The sequence below is a fragment of the Tursiops truncatus genome, chromosome 16, assembly GCF_011762595.2.
Source record: "Tursiops truncatus isolate mTurTru1 chromosome 16, mTurTru1.mat.Y, whole genome shotgun sequence".
Lineage (NCBI taxonomy): Eukaryota > Metazoa > Chordata > Mammalia > Artiodactyla > Delphinidae > Tursiops > Tursiops truncatus.
Window position 1 is genome coordinate 14,989,578 of NC_047049.1, and position 21,284 is coordinate 15,010,861.

At 33.7% G+C, this 21,284-nt stretch overlaps 1 protein-coding gene across 3 annotated transcripts in view; it reads right to left on the minus strand.

Moving 5' to 3' along the window:
* Window positions 1-21,284, minus strand: part of ATRNL1 (attractin like 1) — a 742,727-nt gene that overhangs the window by 696,977 nt on the left and 24,466 nt on the right. For all 3 annotated transcript variants that reach the window (XM_033841823.2, XM_073793921.1, XM_073793922.1), the window contains exons 2-5: window positions 19,140-19,223; window positions 17,858-17,971; window positions 11,070-11,198; window positions 9,510-9,718 (exon numbers count right to left, since the gene is read on the minus strand). In XM_033841823.2, the coding sequence (XP_033697714.1) occupies window positions 9,510-9,718; window positions 11,070-11,198; window positions 17,858-17,971; window positions 19,140-19,223 (536 nt within the window). The remainder of the gene's footprint in view (window positions 1-9,509; window positions 9,719-11,069; window positions 11,199-17,857; window positions 17,972-19,139; window positions 19,224-21,284) is intronic.

The following is a 21,284-nucleotide window of genomic DNA, read 5'->3' on the forward strand; positions in this document are numbered from 1 at the left end:
TAATGATGTAATTTTCGGCATTAGTGACAGGCTACTGTGTGACAAATTTTTGACACTGTTCTACAATCCAAAGTGGAATTATACTCATCCCTCTTAAATTTATACCTCCATCCTCACAATCTCTCTTGAATTCCAGACTCAAAGTGAAACTACCTACATGACATTTCCACTTGGATGTCTCATAATCATCTCAAACTTAACATGTCCAAAACTAAAATCTTGATTTCTTTCCCTCCCAAATCTGCTCCTTCACCAGTGTTTACCATCTCAGTCAACGGCACTTCCATTTACCCAGTTGCTCAGGGCAAAGATCTTGGAGCTATTCTTGAGTTCTCTTTTTCTCCCACACCCATATCCAACAAATCCTGGACTGACATTCATTACGTATGCAGGAATACAGCCTTTCCAACTGTTAAAACATGGAAATGCTTCACTGATTGTTAAGTAGATGCTGCTGCGGGTACCAGGCCTTCCCCTTCCCAGTTCCCCTGGCCCCTCTGAGATAATCCAGACTCTCCGCAAAAGACAACTAAAGGGGTAATGCCTGGCACAGCATGGCTCATCCAGGAGCCTGCCCCAGTGCTAAAGTCAGATCAGTTTTGATTGGTTGGTGTCTAAGTGTCTGTACCTTACCAATTATAAACATTTTTAAATTCGATCACCTCTACCAGGCTCTAAACACTGATCCTTCCCTTTCCAACTACCATCCTAGTACAAGTCACCATCCAATCTCACCTGGACTACGCAATAGTCTCCAAACTGGTCTCCTTATTTCCATTCTTGCTGCCTTCCTATCACATTCAACTCTCCACAATGCAACCAGAATGATTAAAAATATAAATTTCCCTACTCAAAATCTTTCAATGATTTCCCATCACACTAAAAATAAAAATCCTTAACACGGCCCACAACTCTTACATGACTGGCCTCAGTATTCACTTACTGCATGAATGAATGAATGAATGAATGAAAATAACCTTAGAGCCATAAAAGATCAAGAGCAAGAGCTATGAAGTCAAACCTCGCTTTCCAACTTATTAGCTATGAAACCTTGGACGAATTAACTTCTCTAAACTTCAGTTTAATCATGGAGATTATACGCAGAAGAACATAGGATTCTGTGAAAATAAGATTGAATGAGATTGTACTTAACATTAAATACTATAATGAAACCTTCATAATAGTAACATTATTACTATTATGAAGTCCATCCTCTCATTTTAATATACAAGGAAACTAAGTATAATCAAGTCTACAGGCAAAATATGTTAATGAAGCCTAGCATTATTAGGTATAGTAAATATACATGCCAAAAGAAAACAGTAAAATTACAACTAAAAATTTCTATAATCAGAGATAAATACAATTGAGAAATAATTGCAAAGGACAAAACCTAGAATAAAGAAAGTACTACAAAGTTTTGAAAGTTTCTCCAAAGCAATTCCAGAACTACTGAATTATATTCTTTCTTCCTTCCCAAAGTAGTCTATTTTGCACTGGAAAAGTTTTTCTAAGGGACTCTATCTCTGTTTTGATACTGGAAATCAGTACAAAAATTTTATTTGCTTTATACAAATTAGTTTTATAAAATAACTTTTCTTCCATAAAGAAGGATAAAAATGTGAAGTCTTCAAGTGAGTTTAACAACAATTCCCTGAATAGTACCTCTAGTGTAGTATATCAGCTAGATTGCTTTGGTTGTAAGCTACAGAAACTACTTTTGGCTAGGTTAAGGAAAAAATCGGTATTTGTTGAAAAAAACATGGGGAAATTCAAAGAATTTTTAAAAAGAGGCTGAAAACCAAGCTTAAAATAGACAGGTATCTGGATTTACCGTCCCATCAAGACTACTCTCAATGAGTGAAAGGCAATTTCCCACAAAGAAACTGGACTGCTAATAGGAAAGGAAAAGTATTCTGAGAAGGAACATTTGAAGAGAGGTACATGTAACTTACTGTAATCACTCCAGAAATAGTCTTATGATCGTATTGAATCTGAAGTTCTCCATAATAAAAGGCAAAATGAGATAACATCATTGCAAGAGTCCTATCTTCTAACATCATCAGAAAATTTTGATTTTGTTTCAGTTTCCAAAGTATTCTAAACATTTTCTAGGCCCATAAAACCAATCTCCAAAGGACAGTTATCAACTTTAGTGTATTTTAAATGTCCACAGCTGTTCTGACAATATCCTAATTTTACAGAACAATGAATTTGTGAATGGTAATCACTACACCAGATCTGTTCCAAGAATACTTGGTTCTCACAGTTTAGGTCAATGATGTGATTACAGTATGGAAAGGAACTGCCCTTCTGTTAGCAAAGATCAGTGTTTTCCAATTACTATTTTTGAGTGGTGAAAGGCTTGCAAACAAAGCTTTATAGACTGGTTCTGATTAGTTGAAAATGACAAATACAGAGATAGCTGGGATTGAAAGCAGGATTTGTTTATCCCACCTATCTAAGTCAGAGGCAATAAAGTATGTGGTTGTAAATATTTCAACATTAGGTAACCTTCCACAAGGAAGGAACCTATGTCTAGCACAGAATTTTCTGTGAATTTTATTGTAACCCACAGTCCTTTGTTCTATTCTCTCTCTCTACACTCCCTTCCCTCATGATCTCATCTGATCTCATGGCTTTAAGTATCATCAACCATTTCCAATTTAACATTTTTAAGCCAATCAGCCCCAAACAGTACAGACCTCTCTCCACTAAACTCCAACTGCCTTTTCAACATCTCCTCTTAGATGTCTAAAAGACATCTCAAACGTAACATACCAAATTCAAACTGATCTTCCTCCTAAAATCTTCCTCATGTCAACTGATGACAACTCTATCTTACTCTAAGGTCAAAAAAATCTTCAAGTCATCCTTGACTTTTTTCTTTCTCCCATCCCCCATATCCAATGCATCAACAAATCCTATTAACCCTGTTTTAAAATCACATTCGGTATTAAGCAATTCTTACCTTCCTTGCTGCCTGCCCACACTACTATCATTTCTCATCTAGATTATAATTACAGTAGTAGTCTCTTAACTGGTACTCTGCTTTCATAGTCTATTCTCAATATAGAAGTCAACAGGAACCTTTTAAAACTAAGTCAGATTATATCAATCGTCTGCTCAAAATTCTACAATGGCTCCCCATTTAACTTAGGGTAAAAGTCAAAATCCTTCCAATAGCCTACAACACTAAGGCTTAGCTCATCTAGCTCCATTCCTCACCAACCTCCATCACTCCAGCACCTTACCTCCATATCCTCGATCATCTCCTTGCTCTGCAACTTCTCTGAGCTCACATCCGACAACCTGCCCCTCAGTCATTCAATTTCAGGCACACTGGCCTTTTGCTGGCCCTCACACACACCAGGCATGTTCCTGCCTTAGGGCCTTTGCCAATGGCTATTCCCTCTGCCTGAAATGCCCTTCTCCTAAACATCTATAGAGCTAACTCCCTCACTTGCTTCAAGTCTTTACTCAAATGTCACCTTCTCAATAAGGCCTAACCTGATCATTTTATTTAAAATTGTAACTCCCATCCCTAGATCTACCTATCCCTCCTTCTCAGCTCCACCTTATTTTTCCATTACACTTATCCCTTTCTAAAATATTATATGTATAATATATATGTTATGTTGATTATCTATGGTCTGTCTCTCTTAGCTTGAATGTAAGATCCACAAGGATCTTTACTTTCTTTGTTCTGTGATGTATTCAAAGGTCCTAGAATAGTACCTAGCACTTGGAAGAAGCTCTAAAATTTTTGTTACATAAAATGAACAAAAATAAATGAATGAATTAGTAAATAAAGCGTGTTATATATACATCCTCAATACTATTTTTAAACAACTTTTCAAGTAGCTGAGGAATAAAAACTTATTTTATTGGCTCTTGCAAAAAGTTGGATTTGCTGTTTTTGCTGGTTGGGGAAAATGAACAGAAAGAGAAGAATTTAATCTAGCACATTATCTGTTGCTTGTCTCTCCACAAAGTTAGAGAGATCACGTTCATTATTATTAAATTTCTAAAGGGAAACGTAAGCTATGTTGTGGATTTCTTTAAAGCAACCTATAGTCTCGTGTACTTATACACACTATCCTAAAGTAACTAATTCTGTCCTAATATGTTATGTGACTAACCCAGAAAAAAAATAATGTATGATAAAATATTCATGGATCTGAGCTAAAAGATTTTATATTTTTCTAAAACAAACAAAATCATCAAGTTTTTACAACTTAAATAATGCCATGGAATCTAAGTGTGTGCTCTGGTAGTCAATACTGCCACCCAATGGCAAATGCTAAAATCTAAAACCAAAGGACTGAAAGAAAATAACTGACCAGATGCTCAAATTCAAATGTTTCCCTCAATATTTAAAATTATGCTTTATATATCAAGTAAATTGCATAAGTTATTGGAGTACTAGTCTTCTAAAACATCTATACTTGAATATCCACATATCACTAAACCAGCAACTAATACATTTCTAATTCATTTATTCAACAACAACAACAAAATTTGAGCGCCTACTACACAACAGGCACTACAGAAGATGCTGTAGGCACAAAGGTAATCAAAACATAGTCATTCTTAACTTCATGGAGTTTGTATTCCAGTAGGAAAGATAATAAAGAATCACACAAACATAAATGTGATAAAAGCTATAAATTTAAAAGATAGGGTCCTATGAAAGTACGTGGGGGGATGTGACCCAGTCTTAGAATGTTAAGGGGTGAGGGTGTTGTAGGGGGAAGTGCAGAAATAAGAAAGGCCTTGAAATATTTAGGGACAACGAACATTTAAGGAACTGAGATAAATCCAAAGTGTAACTTTCAATAAAGAATCGGAAACACTATAAAAAACTATCAAATTACCTGATTTACATATTAAGATACTGTATTTTAATCAATCATCTAAAGGCTGAAAACAACCAACTTCAATCCTTACATGAGAACAGTGTCTGAACCGCACTGAAAATGAACACTGAAGATCTATAAAGAATATCCTGAAGACATGTAAAAGGACTGAACGATAGGATTGAACAGGGCATTCTGGAATAGGAAAGGACCAGGGACAAATTTTAAATGGCTAAGCAATGCTCTTGTATATAAAACCTGTTTTTCATCTCTATAAAACAGGTGGAAAATGTTTTGTTGCAATAGATTAAGGAAAGAATTGTACCCTGAAGACTGCTTGTTTATCTTTTCAACCTGTCTACTCCTACCATCTATTCCACATTGCAAAGCTTTTCTGAGTAGGCATGAGAGAACTATTCAGCCCATTCCTTGTCAATTATGGCAACAATCTACACTTTAAAATACTTTATTTGGATTTTTTAATTTATTTAGAAGATTCCAATCATGTGAACCCCCTTCCTAGTTCGGGAAAATCTCTGTGTGAATTTTGTTCAGAAACAGAATCCTTTCCCACTACACAATTCAGAAAAGTTAAATTCTCTATTTCTATATCTCAAGGCAGCAATTGAGAAAAGTTAAATTCTCTATTTCTATATCTCAAGGCAGCCAAGCAAGTCATGGATAAGACCTAAGTTTAGCCAAGTAGACTTTACTAAGCAGGCCTTCAAATCTTCAAAAGTGATACAAAGATGTGGGGAGAATTTAGAATTTTTTCTACCCAAGCCTGTAGCATACAGTATCCACAGTAAAGACACCAGTGGTGGTACCCCAGGGTCCAGTGGCAGTAACAGGAATATCCTAATCAAACTTCCCTGTGGCTTCATCTTTGCTGGGAACCAACCCACCTAGCCTTCTGTTACACCTACCCCTTTCTAACCAAGATTTTTCCAGCCTTCCCATCTCCTTTGTGAGCTACCCAATATCCTTCTGTACAGGTTTAGAGAACAAAAAATAAGTTGCTTAAAAAAACTAAAAGTTAATTCCTCTCTCATAAAACATTCTAGAGGCAAATGGGCAAGTGCTACTGCTTACTACAGTTACTGCCATTTACCAGCCATTGGAAAAGATCTCAATGATGTAAAATTCCCACACAGCACTTCCACTCACATCCTACTTCCCTAAACTTAGCACAATAACCATACTAGACCCAAGGAAGGCAGAAAAATGTGGTATGTAGCTGAAGACCATGTGCTGAGCTAAAAACTCAGTCAATTCTATCACTAAAAAGAAGGGAAGAATGAATGCTGGTAGACAGTGGTCCCTGACATACTTTCCAATAACTGCCTTTTCTGCTCAGATAAGCCAGAACTGTTTCTGTTGCTTACAATCAAATCAAAGACTTATAGTGGTTCCGATTTTTTAAAGTTACGTAAGAGAGAAACCTGGAGCCACTCTGATTACGGAGTTGACGGGAGTCGGGGGGTGGGAACACACCGTATCTAAGAGTCTGCTTTGAAAATTAATGTTCTACTGTATTATTTACATATGAACATAAATCCGATTTATTATATCTTGATTTTCATGCCTTTTAAAAATTCCTCAGGACTTCCCTGGTGGCCCAGTAGTTGAGAATCCGCGCTTCCACTGGAGGGGGCACAGGTTCAATCCCTGATAGGGGAACTAGGATCCCACAAGCCACATGGTGTAGCCAAAAAAAAAAAATCCTCATCTATCCCAATGTTTGGAAGCCATCTTAAAAGAAAAAATGCTCTTTAAAGTTGTCTTCTTCCCTCTTGTGACTTATTAAGACTTAAATTTTATTAAGTGAAAGATGTCACAGAAGCAGATGAATCCACACAGGTCTCTAGCCTTTAAGTAATCTATTTGATATGTATATATCATTGTCTTTGAAAACTACACATTATAACAAAATTAAACATTATACAATCAACTGTATACTTTTCAAAATGTTGCACTAACATTTTCTATATTCTTTACTATTTCAGCTTTTGGTTGTTACAAGTGCTTTCCACAGAAAAAGGGGGACAGTTGACTTTAATGGTGCCATCTAGTCTTAGAACATACTCCTATTGCCTAAAACAGTAAAAAGGTGAAAGCAGATGGTTAAGGAAGAAAGACTTAGATGAGCAAGTTAAGGGGGGAAAAAGTATAGTAATGGCTAAGCAAAACTCTTAGGAGATGCTACATAGAAAAACTAAACTTGGAAAACAAGGAGATGTGAAGCTTAGGTGGGACAGGCACTAGAGAAATGTGAGGAAGGGGACTCAAGACTTAACAAAAATCTAGGCTTTTCCTCTGTATTCTCTTAATAAAATCTCAGTTTCTAGAAAACAACATTTATTTTCTTTTTATACACTAGCACAGAACCAAACAGCGTAAGTAAAATTAACCAACATAAATGGATAAAATATAATGAAGGTAGCAACAATCTGTTACTCTTAACCCAAAGAATCCAGTTCCAAATAACACAGTAAAAACTGCCAGACTCTGAATCTCATAAAGATTGCCTCCTCAGCTCTCATTTCAAATATCTCCAGCTCTCTGATCATTCCTCAGATGCCCTAAAAACAAATGTCTCTCCGTTTCCCCTCAATGGTTTCTCCCATTCCATATATCTAAAATTAAAACCTAGTGATATAGTCAACAATCCCACCTACTTTAAGATATGCTTCCTTAGATATAGAATCAGGAGTCAGTTTGGAGGCTCAAAGAAACCAACCTGCACATCATCTGTCTTGAAAGACGCACAATATCCATTTCACCAAACACTGCCCATAAAACATTCATATCAATTCAGAAGTGAATTATTTAATTACAAAGAATTAATAGTGGTATAAAAGTGTATCTGATTTCTGTATATTTTATAATAAAGCATATTCTCATTTTTTAAAATATATGTGTACATGCATATGTGTATGTGTTAATACATATATATATATAAAGTTATTCATGTTATCACTTTGCTTCAAAATAAACAAACCCAGCATTTGCTTCCCCATTTTTATTTGCTTATAGACATTTAAGAGCCAGGAATTTTTATGATTTCAGGCACTCCTGACAAGAATAATAAAATGTGAAATGCTGATAAACAAAAGCCAGAAAAACAAAAGCTAATATTTTCAACCAGATACATATTACAAAACGTCCAGAAAATAAAGCATTTTAAAGAAGAACTACTAAAAGGAAGCAAAGAACAAAAAAGGACAGAGCTGTTCATAGAGAATATTATACAAACATATCCCTCTTTTGCTTTCAAGACTGTTAAAATGAGATGAGGACTAATAGCAGATGAAGACCAGGCAGAAAAACACCAAGCATACAAGCTATACTTCTATTTCTCAGGCCTTAATTTAAATATATTCTTGGTGTACTATTCTCTCCATAGAAAAGGACGTTATTTTAGTTTCAAGACTGAAACGGAAAAAAAAGATAACTCAAGGCACTTTTTAAGGGAAGAAAAGTCATGATTTATTAAAATAGCCACTCAACAAAATATATGCCTTATATGTATAATTAAAAACACTGAGAAATTTGTATCTGTCATAATCATAGTAGGAAATCAAATTCAATTCAATAAGAAATCACTGGTATTTCATATGGTTGGAGCAACTAATTTTTTAATGAAATAACATGGGTTTAAAATGGGCATAATTTACAGAAAGCCTAAAATAATTCCTCTAAATAAGTACTCAGCACACTCAGTAACATTTTTTCTAACTTGTCTCAAGAATGTTGAATGTGAAACCATTCTCTTTGGTTTTTACTTTTAGACAGCTCTGGTAGGAACTATTGCTACTACTGTTACACTGTGTCATAATAACACATGATCATGTAACTTTGGATTATGTATTTCTTGAGTCAAAGTTCCCCCATCAACAGGATTAATACATTGGCACAAAGTAAGCTCTCAATATATAAATATAATCTGCACAAAGCAAGTTCTGGGTGGGTAAGTATATAGATAACTAGGACCTATCTCTTCATTAAATTCCACAATGACAAGATTTATGATTTTATACCCAAATACTTAAGTAAGCTAAAACTCTTCAATGCAGTCTAAAATTAATCTTTAATAATAGATATTTATAAAAATTGTTTAGAAATTCTTCCCCAATTCTTCTCATTGCTTTTGCAATAAGCAGCTGTAAAACTTCTAAACTTTTAAAAATACTCTATGTTCTTTTAAAACATAGCCACAAGAGGTCAGTCTTTCCCAAGAAACAAGTTTAATATAGTCCAGTACCTTCCCAGATGAGCATCTATTTTTGCAATATACTATTTATATTACCCATTACAAATCAAATTTGAATGTACCATGTGTTAATCTCAGCCACGTCACCAAATCTTTGAGAACTCAACAAAAAGTTAAAGAAGATCAGAATGATCACACATCTACAATTTAAAGAGTTTCATATATAACTTCACTTGATTCCCAAAATAGCACATAGACAAAATCTTTACTAATTTTATTTGTGAAGAAGCAAGCTATTAAGAAGTTGACTGTTACTGAAATTCTAAAAATAAAACAAATACATGAGATTTGGGTGTGTAAACTACAGCAAAACAAATGAGTGTAGAATTTGTATTAATATATTAGATACATAAATCAATGTTTCAAAAGCCACTTACCTTGCCAACTATCATTGCAGACGCACAGCTTTTCACCTGTTAGGTCACAGTAACCATGATCTGGACTGCCGCAATTGGCTTTACAGTAAGGAATGTCACAAGCTTCACCCTTCCAGTATTTATCACACTCACAATATACTCTACTTGGAACAGAGACACTAGTTGTACACTTCCCATGACCAGAGCAATTGTTAGGACAAGAATTGATTCTGTAAAATATAATTCATATATACTCAAATTCAAGACAACTGAAAAAGAACTTCGGCTGATATTCTGTTAACTTTATAGTTTTTATGTTGTGTCTACGTGCTTCATTTAATGCAATTTTACAATGCGACTTCAATTCTTTACTCTGTACCTTTTAAACCCTAAAGCAATTCGGTTACACATGTTTGCAATTGGCCTCAGTTCATTCACTGAGTTTACTCTGCTACCAAGACTACATACTCAACACCTGCAGGATCTATACAGTTCCAAGCACACTGTTTTGTAAAGACTTAAGTACTCAGCTGCTTTGAATATATATTTCACAGAAAAAAATTAAATTCATGAATACCTGAAACAATATGAGAAGCCATGATTTAAACTGGTTATATAATACTTAAACAGCATGCTATCACTTATACACTGTTATGGAAGTAAAAGGATATTTACCAAGTTTTATTATAAAGCTGATTATATTCTACTATATATTTATTCTCCCTTGTGTAAATTCTTGATATAAATAAATCCTATAATAAATTGCTGATTCAAGGATATTTAGAATATTTTATTCCTCGCGAAAAATTCTCTGGTATCATTCTCTACGTTCTTGAAGAAAACAAACAAAAAAAATGTATCAAGTTCCTCTGTGGCCATTCCTAATGAAAGCAACTGAAAGCATCTCTGGCTAATTCACTTCACCCTTGGACTTCCAGATACAAAAATGTATACAGAGTCTACACAATAGATGCTCAATAAATACTACTTTCTAATTTTAGAGGAGACAGTGGTATATAGCCACTTACCTTATCTCCTAAGCCTCAATTTCCTCATGTGTAAAATGGGAAAAATACCCATTTGACAGACTGATGAGAAGAGAATTAAAGAATATAATATATATAAAGCATCCAGTACAGTCTTTAGAATACAGAAGGACTATGAAAACTCAGCTCTCATTCACTCTCCAAATTAGGTATAAAATACCTTGGAGCACAGCAGGGCAGATGAGGGCTCCCTGCAATCCTACACATCCGTTATTACCAGTAAAGTGACACTGTTTGTATAATATGTTTACTTAATTGTTTTCCAAAAATTTTTAATTTTGTAATTAATTTTTAACCAAACTTAACTTGTTACCATAGTGTCCTAAGACTTAGAAACTATCCTATACAAGCTTGGACAGTATTTTGGGATATTATTAAAATTTTATGTCACTTAGAAAGAGATGCTATATATTTTGGAATTTAACACACTAGCCTGTTCCTGGTATATAAGACATTTATAAAAACAAACAATAAACTCTTTTAAGTCAAATTATAAGAATCGTTACAATATGAATTTTTTTGAAAAAATACTTACGAGTAAAAAATGTTGAAGCCAGTTAGATTATATGCAGCATCACTAAAAAAATGTAACAGTGCATAGCCAGACGTTGTAACAACTTCAGGCACAGTTTCATTTCCCCTTATTTCAGGGACTATCAAACCACTGTAAGAGAGCAAAATTGAACACTCTGTATATTAATGTACATATGACAGTTAATCACACAAAATTTACTCAAAATATTCTTGTCAGAATCACTAAGTATCTATATTAGAATGGGCAACTAGAAAAATAAATCTAAAATGAGTTCCTAGCCATTTCTCACCAATTAGCTCTGCTACTGCTGCCAACAGACTAACATCTACTCTCATGCCACCATACTCCTTTTTCTCTTCTCACCATTTGGACTGCTATGTCCCATTTCTCCCTTTTGTCCTGCCATCCATCCTGCCATAATACTATAGGGTGATCATTAACTTAAGTCATATGTAAACCTTCATTTAAAGCCACCTTGGAGAAGAATTAATATGGTTAAAATGTCCATACTACCCAAAGCAATCTACAGATTCAATGCAATCCTTATCAGAACACCCATGACATTTTTCAAAGAACTAAAACAAATAATCCTAAAATTTGTATGGAACCACAAAAGACCCTGCATAGCCAAAGCAATCTTGAGAAAAAAGAACAAAGCTGGAGGTATCACCCTCCCTGACTTCAGACGATACTACAAAGCTACAGTAATCAAAACAGTAAAGAGTACTAGCACAAAAACAGACACACAGATCAATGGAACAGAATAGAGAACTGAGAAATAAACCCATGCACTTATGGTCAATTAATCTATGACAAAGAAGGCAAGAATATGCAATGGAGAACAACTAGACTCTTCAACAAATAGTGCTGAGAAAACTGGACAGCTCCATGTAAAACAATGAGATTAGAACATGCCTTCACACCATATACAAAAATAAACTCAAAATGGATTAAAGACCTAAATGTAAGACCAGAAACCATACAACTCCTGGAAGAAAACATAGGCAGAACACTCTTTGACATAAGTTGTAGCATTATTTTTTTGGATCTTGTCTCCTCAAGCAAGGGAGACAAAAGCAAAACTAAACAAATGGAACCTAATCAAACTTAAAAGCTTTGCCACAGCAAAGGAAACGATCAACAAAATGAAAAGACAACCTTGCTGTATGGGAGGAGATATTTGCAAATGATATGTCTGATAAGGGGTTAATGTCCAAAATATATACAGAGCTCATACAACTCAACATCAAAAAAAAAAAAAAAAAAAAAAAAAAAAACCTTTTTTAAAAAATGGGCAGAAGACATGGAGAGACATTTTTCCCAAGAAGACATACAGATGGCCAACAGGCACGTGAAAAGATGCTCAACGTCACTAATTATTAGGGAAATGCAAATCAAAACCACAATTAGACATCAACCCCCACCTGTCAGAATGGCAATCATCAAAAAGACAACATAATGAATGTTGGGGAGGATGTGAAGAAAAGGGAACCCTAGTGCATTCTTGATGGGAATATAAATTGGTGCAGCCACTATGGAAAACAGTACAGAGGTTTCTCAAAAAATTAAAAACAGAACTACCATATGATCTAGCAATTCTACTCCTGGGTATATATCCAAAGAAAATGAAAACACTAACTCAAAAAGATATATGCACCCCAATGTTCTTAGCAGCATTATTTACAAAGCCAAGATATGGAAGCAACCTAAGTGTCCACCAAGAAATGAATGGATAAAGAAGATATGGTACACACACACACACACACACACACACACACACAAATGGAATATTAGCCATAAAAAGAATGAAATTTTGCCATGTGCAGCAACATGGATGGACCTGGGGGGTATTATGCTTAGTGAATTAAGTCAGACAGAGAAGGACATATATGTTTTCACTTACATGTGGAATCTAAAAAATAAAACAAACAAATGAATATAACAAGACAGAAACAGAGTCATAGATACAGGGAACAAATTAGTGGTTACCAGTGGGGAGAGGGGTGGCGGAGGGAACAAGATAGGGGAAGAGGATCAAGAGGTACAAAATACTAGATATAAATAAGTAAGATACAAGGATGTAATTACAGCACAGAGAATATAGCCAATATTTCATAATAACTTTAAATGGAGTATAATCTATATAAAAATATCAAATCACTATGTTGTACACCTGAAACTACTATAATATTGTAAATCAACTATACTCCAATTAAATAAATTAAATAAAATAAAACCACCCTGGTACTCTAACAAGTGACCTTATAGCCTTACTTTTCCCCACAAGTTGCAAATTCTCATGAAGCTAGATAGAACGTTCCACATCAGCTAAGTGACTACAATGCTACTCTAGTTAAAGTTGTACATTTCCAATACACTAATCTAAGTATTTTAGGACATGTTAAAATACACACTTTTTATATTTCTTTAGAAGTTTGCATACTTATTCAAATTACATTAATATATAATTATTCCAAAAGACAATATTACTCATACACACACAAAAGAAAGTGAAGTTTATGGGGAGAAATATAAATGTGTAAAAGCAGTAGTTCTAAATTAATAACTGGAACTTCTCCCTTTTTAACCCTACTTGTTCATGGGGGAAAATTATATATCTTCATTTATTTATACATACTATCCTCTCTAAATCTATGAAAGCATAAAATCTGAGAAAGAAAAGAAGCTGCTAACAACAAATTACATTACTCAAAATAGTCAATGCCTTTAGACACTGTTAAACTTATGTTTAGGCACCACCAGGAACTGAATTCCCTCATTCAAATCATATTTGACAGAACAAAATGAAATATTACAGTCAAATAATTTATTTTGTAAACACATTTTGAAAAGCAAACAAATTAAAAAGTAATCAATGCTTGATGTTGTAATAATTATTATAACATCGACTAGCTTATGTTTGTGAAAGAAGAAAAAATTTTAAAAGGAGGCTGTCAACACAATTAAAATTCTGTAAGACCAGTTTTAGTTACACATATATATTTTTCATTGCAGTGAGATTATATCAAATGATTACTAAAAATAATATTCCCAGATGTTTATAACAGATATGATTAATCCCTCTGAAACAGATGAAAAGAGCAGATTTGTTTGCTTGGTTGTTTGTTTATAAGTGTTTTGAAAGCAGTAAATGAAAGAGGACTCACACTTCTCACATAACATACCAATTTGGACCAACCAACCCTCCCACTGAAATCAACCAGAAAAAATGACAGTTAAAAAAAATCAGCCTGAAGGTACTGGGAGAACTAAGAAAAGGGCAAGCCCATGAATTAGAGCCATTTCTCCTTATGGGCATTCACTGATTTCAAAGTTGGAGATGAGGTCTGAAGGGCTAAGAAACTGGGCTGTTTTACATAGCTAGGAAAACAAAAAGTGGAACACAGGGCCCTCACTTTGACCTGAGACCCCAAAAACTAGGTGTAAAAGTGAACTAGTAGAAGACAGGCCCTTCAGGGGACTGAATTTCAGTTTGGGTGTGAATTACCTCAACACCTGAATTAGAATTCAGTTGGTTGTGGATTTCTAGTGTCCCCAGGCACTCTCAGGGAATATAATAACTTTCTAGGCCTCAAATTATCACTACCTATGACTTTACAAACATGGTGTCCAGCACATGATCGTCTAGCACACAATAAAAAATAGCAGGTCTCCATTCCAATCCATTCTCCATATTCTAAAAAGTCTTTCCTACAGAATAAAGTCCAATTTCTTTAGTGCGGTAACAAGAAAGCAACACTACAGTGATTACAGCATTATAAAATCAGGCTCAAATTCTGACTCTATCATCAACCAGTTAAGCAACTTTGGGCCACTCACAGACTCTCTCTGTGCCTTAATCCTCCATTTACAAAATGGCAATAATAATACCTACCTAAAAGGTTATTGTGGGGATTATATGACTTGACATATATAAAGAACTCTTGCACACTGCCCCTCACATAGTAAGTATTCAGTAGATGTTACTGATTACCATTTATTGGGTAATCTGGCACCTACCTATACCTTCACATTTCCTATGATCAAGTTACTCATAACTACTTACTACTGATGCAAAGTATAACGTTCTTTAGTGTGTACACGCCTTGGTACGTATGTTTTTCTCTACCTAGAATGTCCTATCTGACCCCCACAATTTGTCTATCATTCTTCTACTCATGATGAAACTCACCATGACGAATTCATTACTTCTGAAATCATATAGCACTCTTTTCATAACCTGATTATAACACTTACTGTGCTGTATAAAAAATCAGTTTACATACCACCACCAGGGCCCAAGTACTGTGTGGTGATGTAGCCCCCAAATCCTTGGAATTTCCCAAGTGATAGGAATGTCTCTGTTATTCATAGTGGGCTCAGAGTTTATGCTAATGAGGTGACTCAGGATGGGAGCTGGCCCCACCAGAAAAACCAACCATGTGATTGGCTGGGGCTTTAAGCCATAAGAAATCAATCTGACTTCCAGAGTCAGAATGGGGCTAAAGATTGCGTTCAGCCTTATGGCCAATGATTAGATCAATAATGCCTACAAAAGGAAACCCCAAAAAAAACTCTGTACACCTGTAAATCAGGTGAGCATCGTAAGTGGCAATACACACTGATATGTTGGGGGGGTAACATATGTCCTGAGTACCCAGCTTTGAGATGCTCCCAGATCTCACCCTATGTGTCTCTTCATTTGACTGGTCCTGATTTTTATCCTTTATAATAAAACTATAATCATAAGTATAGTGCTTTCCTGAGTTCTGTGAGTTATTCTAGCAAATTATTGAACCTGAGGGGGCCACAGGCACCTCTAAATTTGTAGCCAGCTGGTCAGAAGTACAGGTAGCCTGGAGACCCCTGAACTTGCAGCTGTTATCTGAAGTGAGGTCAGTTTTGTGAAGGACTGTGCACTTAACCTATAAAGTTGGGCGCAACTTCAGGTAGCTGGTGTCTGCAATGGCCTGTATCTTACTCCTTACTGCATCCTCCAGGCTTATGACAGTCTCTTGAATTGAGGAGGTTATCAAATGTTTGTTGAATAATAAATTCTTATACAGCTGGAATAATTCAAACATTTAGATTCTGAATTCTTAGTAAAATGAAGTACAAACAGTATAGGCTTTTAAGTTCGGAGACTGTCAAGTCCTAATCCTGGCTCTACCATCTATTAGAAGTAAAACTTTCTCTGAGTCTCAATTTTCTCAACAATAAATGGGGGATTATAGTACTTCTTCCACAATATCCTAACAAGAACTGATGACATTTAAACTGCCTAGTACAGTGTTTACAATCAAGTGGATATTCAATAAATATGAGTTTTCCATCTCTCTCAGGATAGTTAACAGGAACACTTGCTGATGAAAAGTCACTGGTTCCACCTTCACAGTCATATACTAAATCCCATCCTGCTAATTATCTTACAAAAGCTTCCTTTAGTATCAAGAAATGGCTGGTAAGAGTGTTAGTGAATCACTGTTAATTAATGCAGTCATCACAACTACTAGAAAAACAAATGAAAAGGCACACATCTAAATGATGGTCAGTCAATAATGTCATAAAAATAGAGGAATGATAACAGTTATATCTAAATTGCTAAAAATAAATGTTTGAACCTAGTATCTTATCTAATTGTTGCAATAAATTATCTTACAATGTAATTATTCACAAGGCTCTGCTCCATTTTCTATCTATTGGTGTTAGATGAAAGGTTACTCCAGAATACCCTTTCTATAATTTTCAAACAACTCAAAAATTAAGTTCTACAAGTATCTTGAACAATAGCAATATCACAGAATAAGCATCTAAGTTCTCAAGGAGTCATTTTCAAACAGTCATTTGGAAATACAGCCCTTACATGTTTGCCCCAAAAAATAATAGTTTACATTCCTGTTAAAACAGAATATTTACAACATAAATAGTAAAAAGAAAAATAAAATTAAAAATGTTGAAGGGAACAATAAGCTTTTACCCATATTTAAATTTTTAACAATGACAGGACATATAAGAGATACTGTGTAAGTAACAAAAGTAAGGAATAATGTAATGAATAACTCTGGTCAACAATCATGGCAGTTAAATTGTACACTAAATCTACACTATATGCTCAAAAAATTTTCTATCTAATATATTCTCTCCTGTTCATAAAACATTTCATAATAATTTGTACATACATAATAAAGAGTTTTAAATTGATACTGAAAATGCTGTGATTTTAAAATTTTTAAATTAAATCTTACTACCTGACTACTAACAATAAAATATTTGGAAACAACCAAAATTCCCAAACTGTGAGAACTGATAGAAACGCCTTCTTTATTAAACCACTAAATAAAGCATAACTTAACCTTTTTTACAGAATTTAAAATTTTATAATTTCTCTAAAATAAAAAGATAACTATAAAATATATATCTATTAATTCCTTTGTCAGCTAGAAGTCACATTAATCTATCCAAATACAGATAGTTCTGAAAACAGATTCAATTCACTTTAAAAGAATGAAATATGTGCAGCAAGAATAAGGAATATTTATTAATAAATCTACGTTTCTGAAACAGTAACTACTTATCTCTGCTATATCAATGTTTACATTATTATATATACCCCTAAGTTGATGGTCACAGTATCATCATAGTCTTATACCATCTTTGAAGTTTAGCCATCAACGCCTATGCTAAATTTATTTTTGCAGTAAAGATGAGTATATATTTAAAATTAATAAATTATACAGTTACTTTTCTAAAACTGACTATAAATTCATCAATTAAACATAACTACTCACCTAAGTACAGCTATTAAAGGTGCATATATTGAATCTCCATCATAAACATACATATGATCCCAGCTACATTCTGTAGCAAAATGATTGAATCTTAATCTTAACACTGCATTTGGACTGAAAAAAAATTAAAATATTTTAAAATTAATATGTAATATGTAAAGCACGGTCTAAAGAAATCTTAGAGTAGTTTATTAAAAACCTATTTACAGATAATTTAGCTATAAATCCATACATCATCAGTATAAAAGATTGATAACCAGTTATATCTAATTTGTAAAAATGATATACAACTCCAAAATCTATTACCCAGCCATATGTATGTATCATCCTTTTCTAAAAATTTAGTCAAGAGGAAATATTCTATGTCTTATAAAAATTTAGTCAACAGGAAATGTTCTATGTCTTGACTAAGGTGGAGGTACATAAATTGTATACATTACTGAAACCTTACTGAACTGTACACTTAATATGGGTGTATTTCATTGTATGCAAATTGTACTTGAATAAAGTTGATTTTTAAATTCAACACTCAAGACTGTCCTTATTTCTATGAACTCTTAACTAGAGGTACTAATAAGGTCTTCAAATTTTAATCAAAAGGTCTCAATACGATATACTCTTATTTGTTAACAAATGAATGAGACCACAGGTACACAGGGAATTAATAACCTTGAAGTTTTAAAAGACCTTTAAAGTAACAAAAATAAAAACCCAGTTTTCCAAATACACTCTTTAAAATCATAAAATAGTTCAAAAACAACTCATATCATTTATGATCCAGTCATAATATGTTTAAATAGATAAATTCAGTCTCAAGCCCTAATTACTGAAAAATGCCTCTAAAAGGACAATTAACTCTCTCTTTCACAAAATGTTCTTTTTTTAACACACTTAGAACTAAAATGCTGAATAGTATGAACCAATGGCATAATTCAGCATGGAATATTTTTATCCTTTCTATGCAGTCTTCAAATTCCATAACAAGCGATTTAAAAGAAACCAAAAATGCATACTTGACTTAATGCCATAGTAATATAACTTAAAAATAAATATATGTAAAAATCAAACTATTATCACAAGTAAAAGGATATTGTAATTTACATTAAACATTATATCTAAAATTTATCAATCCCATTTTAAAACATCATGAATGTTTTCCAATAATAAGCAACAGAATAAACTATATAACTATGAAGTTGTTATATTTTAATGCTTTAACACTGATATAATCACCTTCTTTATCATTTCAGAATAAATAATTTAATGCAAATTGTATACTTACTAGCCTTCAATTAGCCATGTACATTTAGTTTTATACTTATAGTTAATTGGACCATCTGTTAAATATCCAGAAGGTTCTGTTAACCTAGAAAACAAAATCATGAAAATGATTACCTTAAAGTAACTTTAAGACACACAGTAGCATAAAAAATTTAAAAAGACACTAAACCAAACTTCCAAACAGGATAATTTATTTACAACTTAAGAAAATTTTCAGATTGCCATATATCATCTCTCTAAATCTCAAAGGAAACTTATTTTGAATTTCTTTAAATTTTTATGTATTATGATTGTTTCATTTTACAAAGTGGAAAAACACATTGAAAGACAACATTATACAGATGGGTTCTATGCTGATGCAAAATAGATTGTTAAACTTACTCTGCCCAAAAATTAGATAGATGCAAAAGAAAGAAGATCAAACGCACTCTGAAAGATGCAGATCTATGGAATAGAGAAATAGTATATGTACCTAGCACTTTTGGAGGTTACATTGTTAGCTATGTTTGCTTTTCATGCAGCAAGACTGCTAAAGTAGCTGTCACCAGACTTTATTGAGTTCAGCTACCTGATTTTAGAATCATTTTCTTTCATCAACTTTATATCTAGTCCAAGAACTCAGTCAATTTTAAAAATAGGGTAAATCAAGGGTTTTGTAATTATCCTCTATTTTAAACACAGAAAAGAAAAAGATATTTAGAAAAGCTTCAAATTTTCAGAATTTTAAAATATTTAAACAATAACCCAATTCTACTTCATTTTGTTCTCCTTAGCTCCAGCCCAATTATATTTTATCAACAAAAGACAATATTTTAAATAACTAAGATATCTTCCCATTTAGCCTTTATGTATTTATGCAGACATACACACACACACATACTGGCTTATCAGTCTTTATATATCCCCATATACATACACACACATATATTTATACATACATACATACATACATACATGTCTACACAGACATCAGGGTAATTATCTAGTTTTAGACAAAAATTAAATTTTCCTTATAGCGTAGAGTCTCAAAAACATTCAAGGAAAAGAGTTTCACTTGCCTAAATCCGGGATAACCGAAAGGTTAATTAATGTAAATGTTATCTGAAAGTCTTTCGTAATCCCTGCAAATTAGTTTGGGTTTTAAAAAGGGCTAATTCATGCTTGGAAAAGTGTTTAAACATTCCAATGTTCTCAAAGTAATATAATAATAAATTGAGCATTTTACACTATCAGGTATCACTGTAAGCTCATAATGTGTTACCTCACTTAAAAATCTCAAAAGCCCCACAAGATAGTAATTATTAATTCCATATTACAGATGAGAAAACTGAAGCACATTTTAAATAACAAGTTAAATAGCTTGTCCTGATTTTTCACTTCCAATAATAGCTCCAGATGAGCTAATTCAGACAAACCTCCACTGAAGATAACTTAAAAAGCTAAAGAACAATGTTTAAATCTTATAAGTAACAAAATGGTAAGACCTACTAAGCCAAGATCCAGAAGTTGCAAATTCTTTAAAGAGGAACCAGGCATCCAGAGCTACTTCTGTTATGGAGAATTTTATCTATTTATTAGAGACTGCCAAAAGGCTGAGAGTACTTTTGATAGCCTCAAGGAAGAAGGGGGACAAAAGCTGGATGCAACAACCTACAAAAGGTAGGGGCTCAAATAAACAACACGGCACTCTGAACTGGGACACAAAGATTTTCTATAAGGGTAAAGGTGTACCAGAAACCAGCCATTACGTGGACTGCAACCCAGCTACAAGTCATCAGGATGACAGAAAACCCCAAGACCTACCACTGGCTTAAGGTGATACTAGAACTATCATGCCAAGGCTCCTAACTGGAAGATACAGAAATATTCTCTGAAGAAAGATAACATTATCCTAGTCCTCAAATTATTTCTACCAATAATTTTCCAAATAAGATGTCTACTATGATTAAAGATAGTAAGACACATAAAGATAGATGACAACAAAACAAGAACCAACAGAATATCTTCAGGAAGAGACCTGAAGATATTCCAATTGTGGAGATTATCAGATGTGCCCTATAAAACAAATATGACGTACTAAGTTCAAAAAGACAAAAGACACGATTTAAAATTTCGGCAGTTAACTGAAAACTTTGTAAAAAGTAAC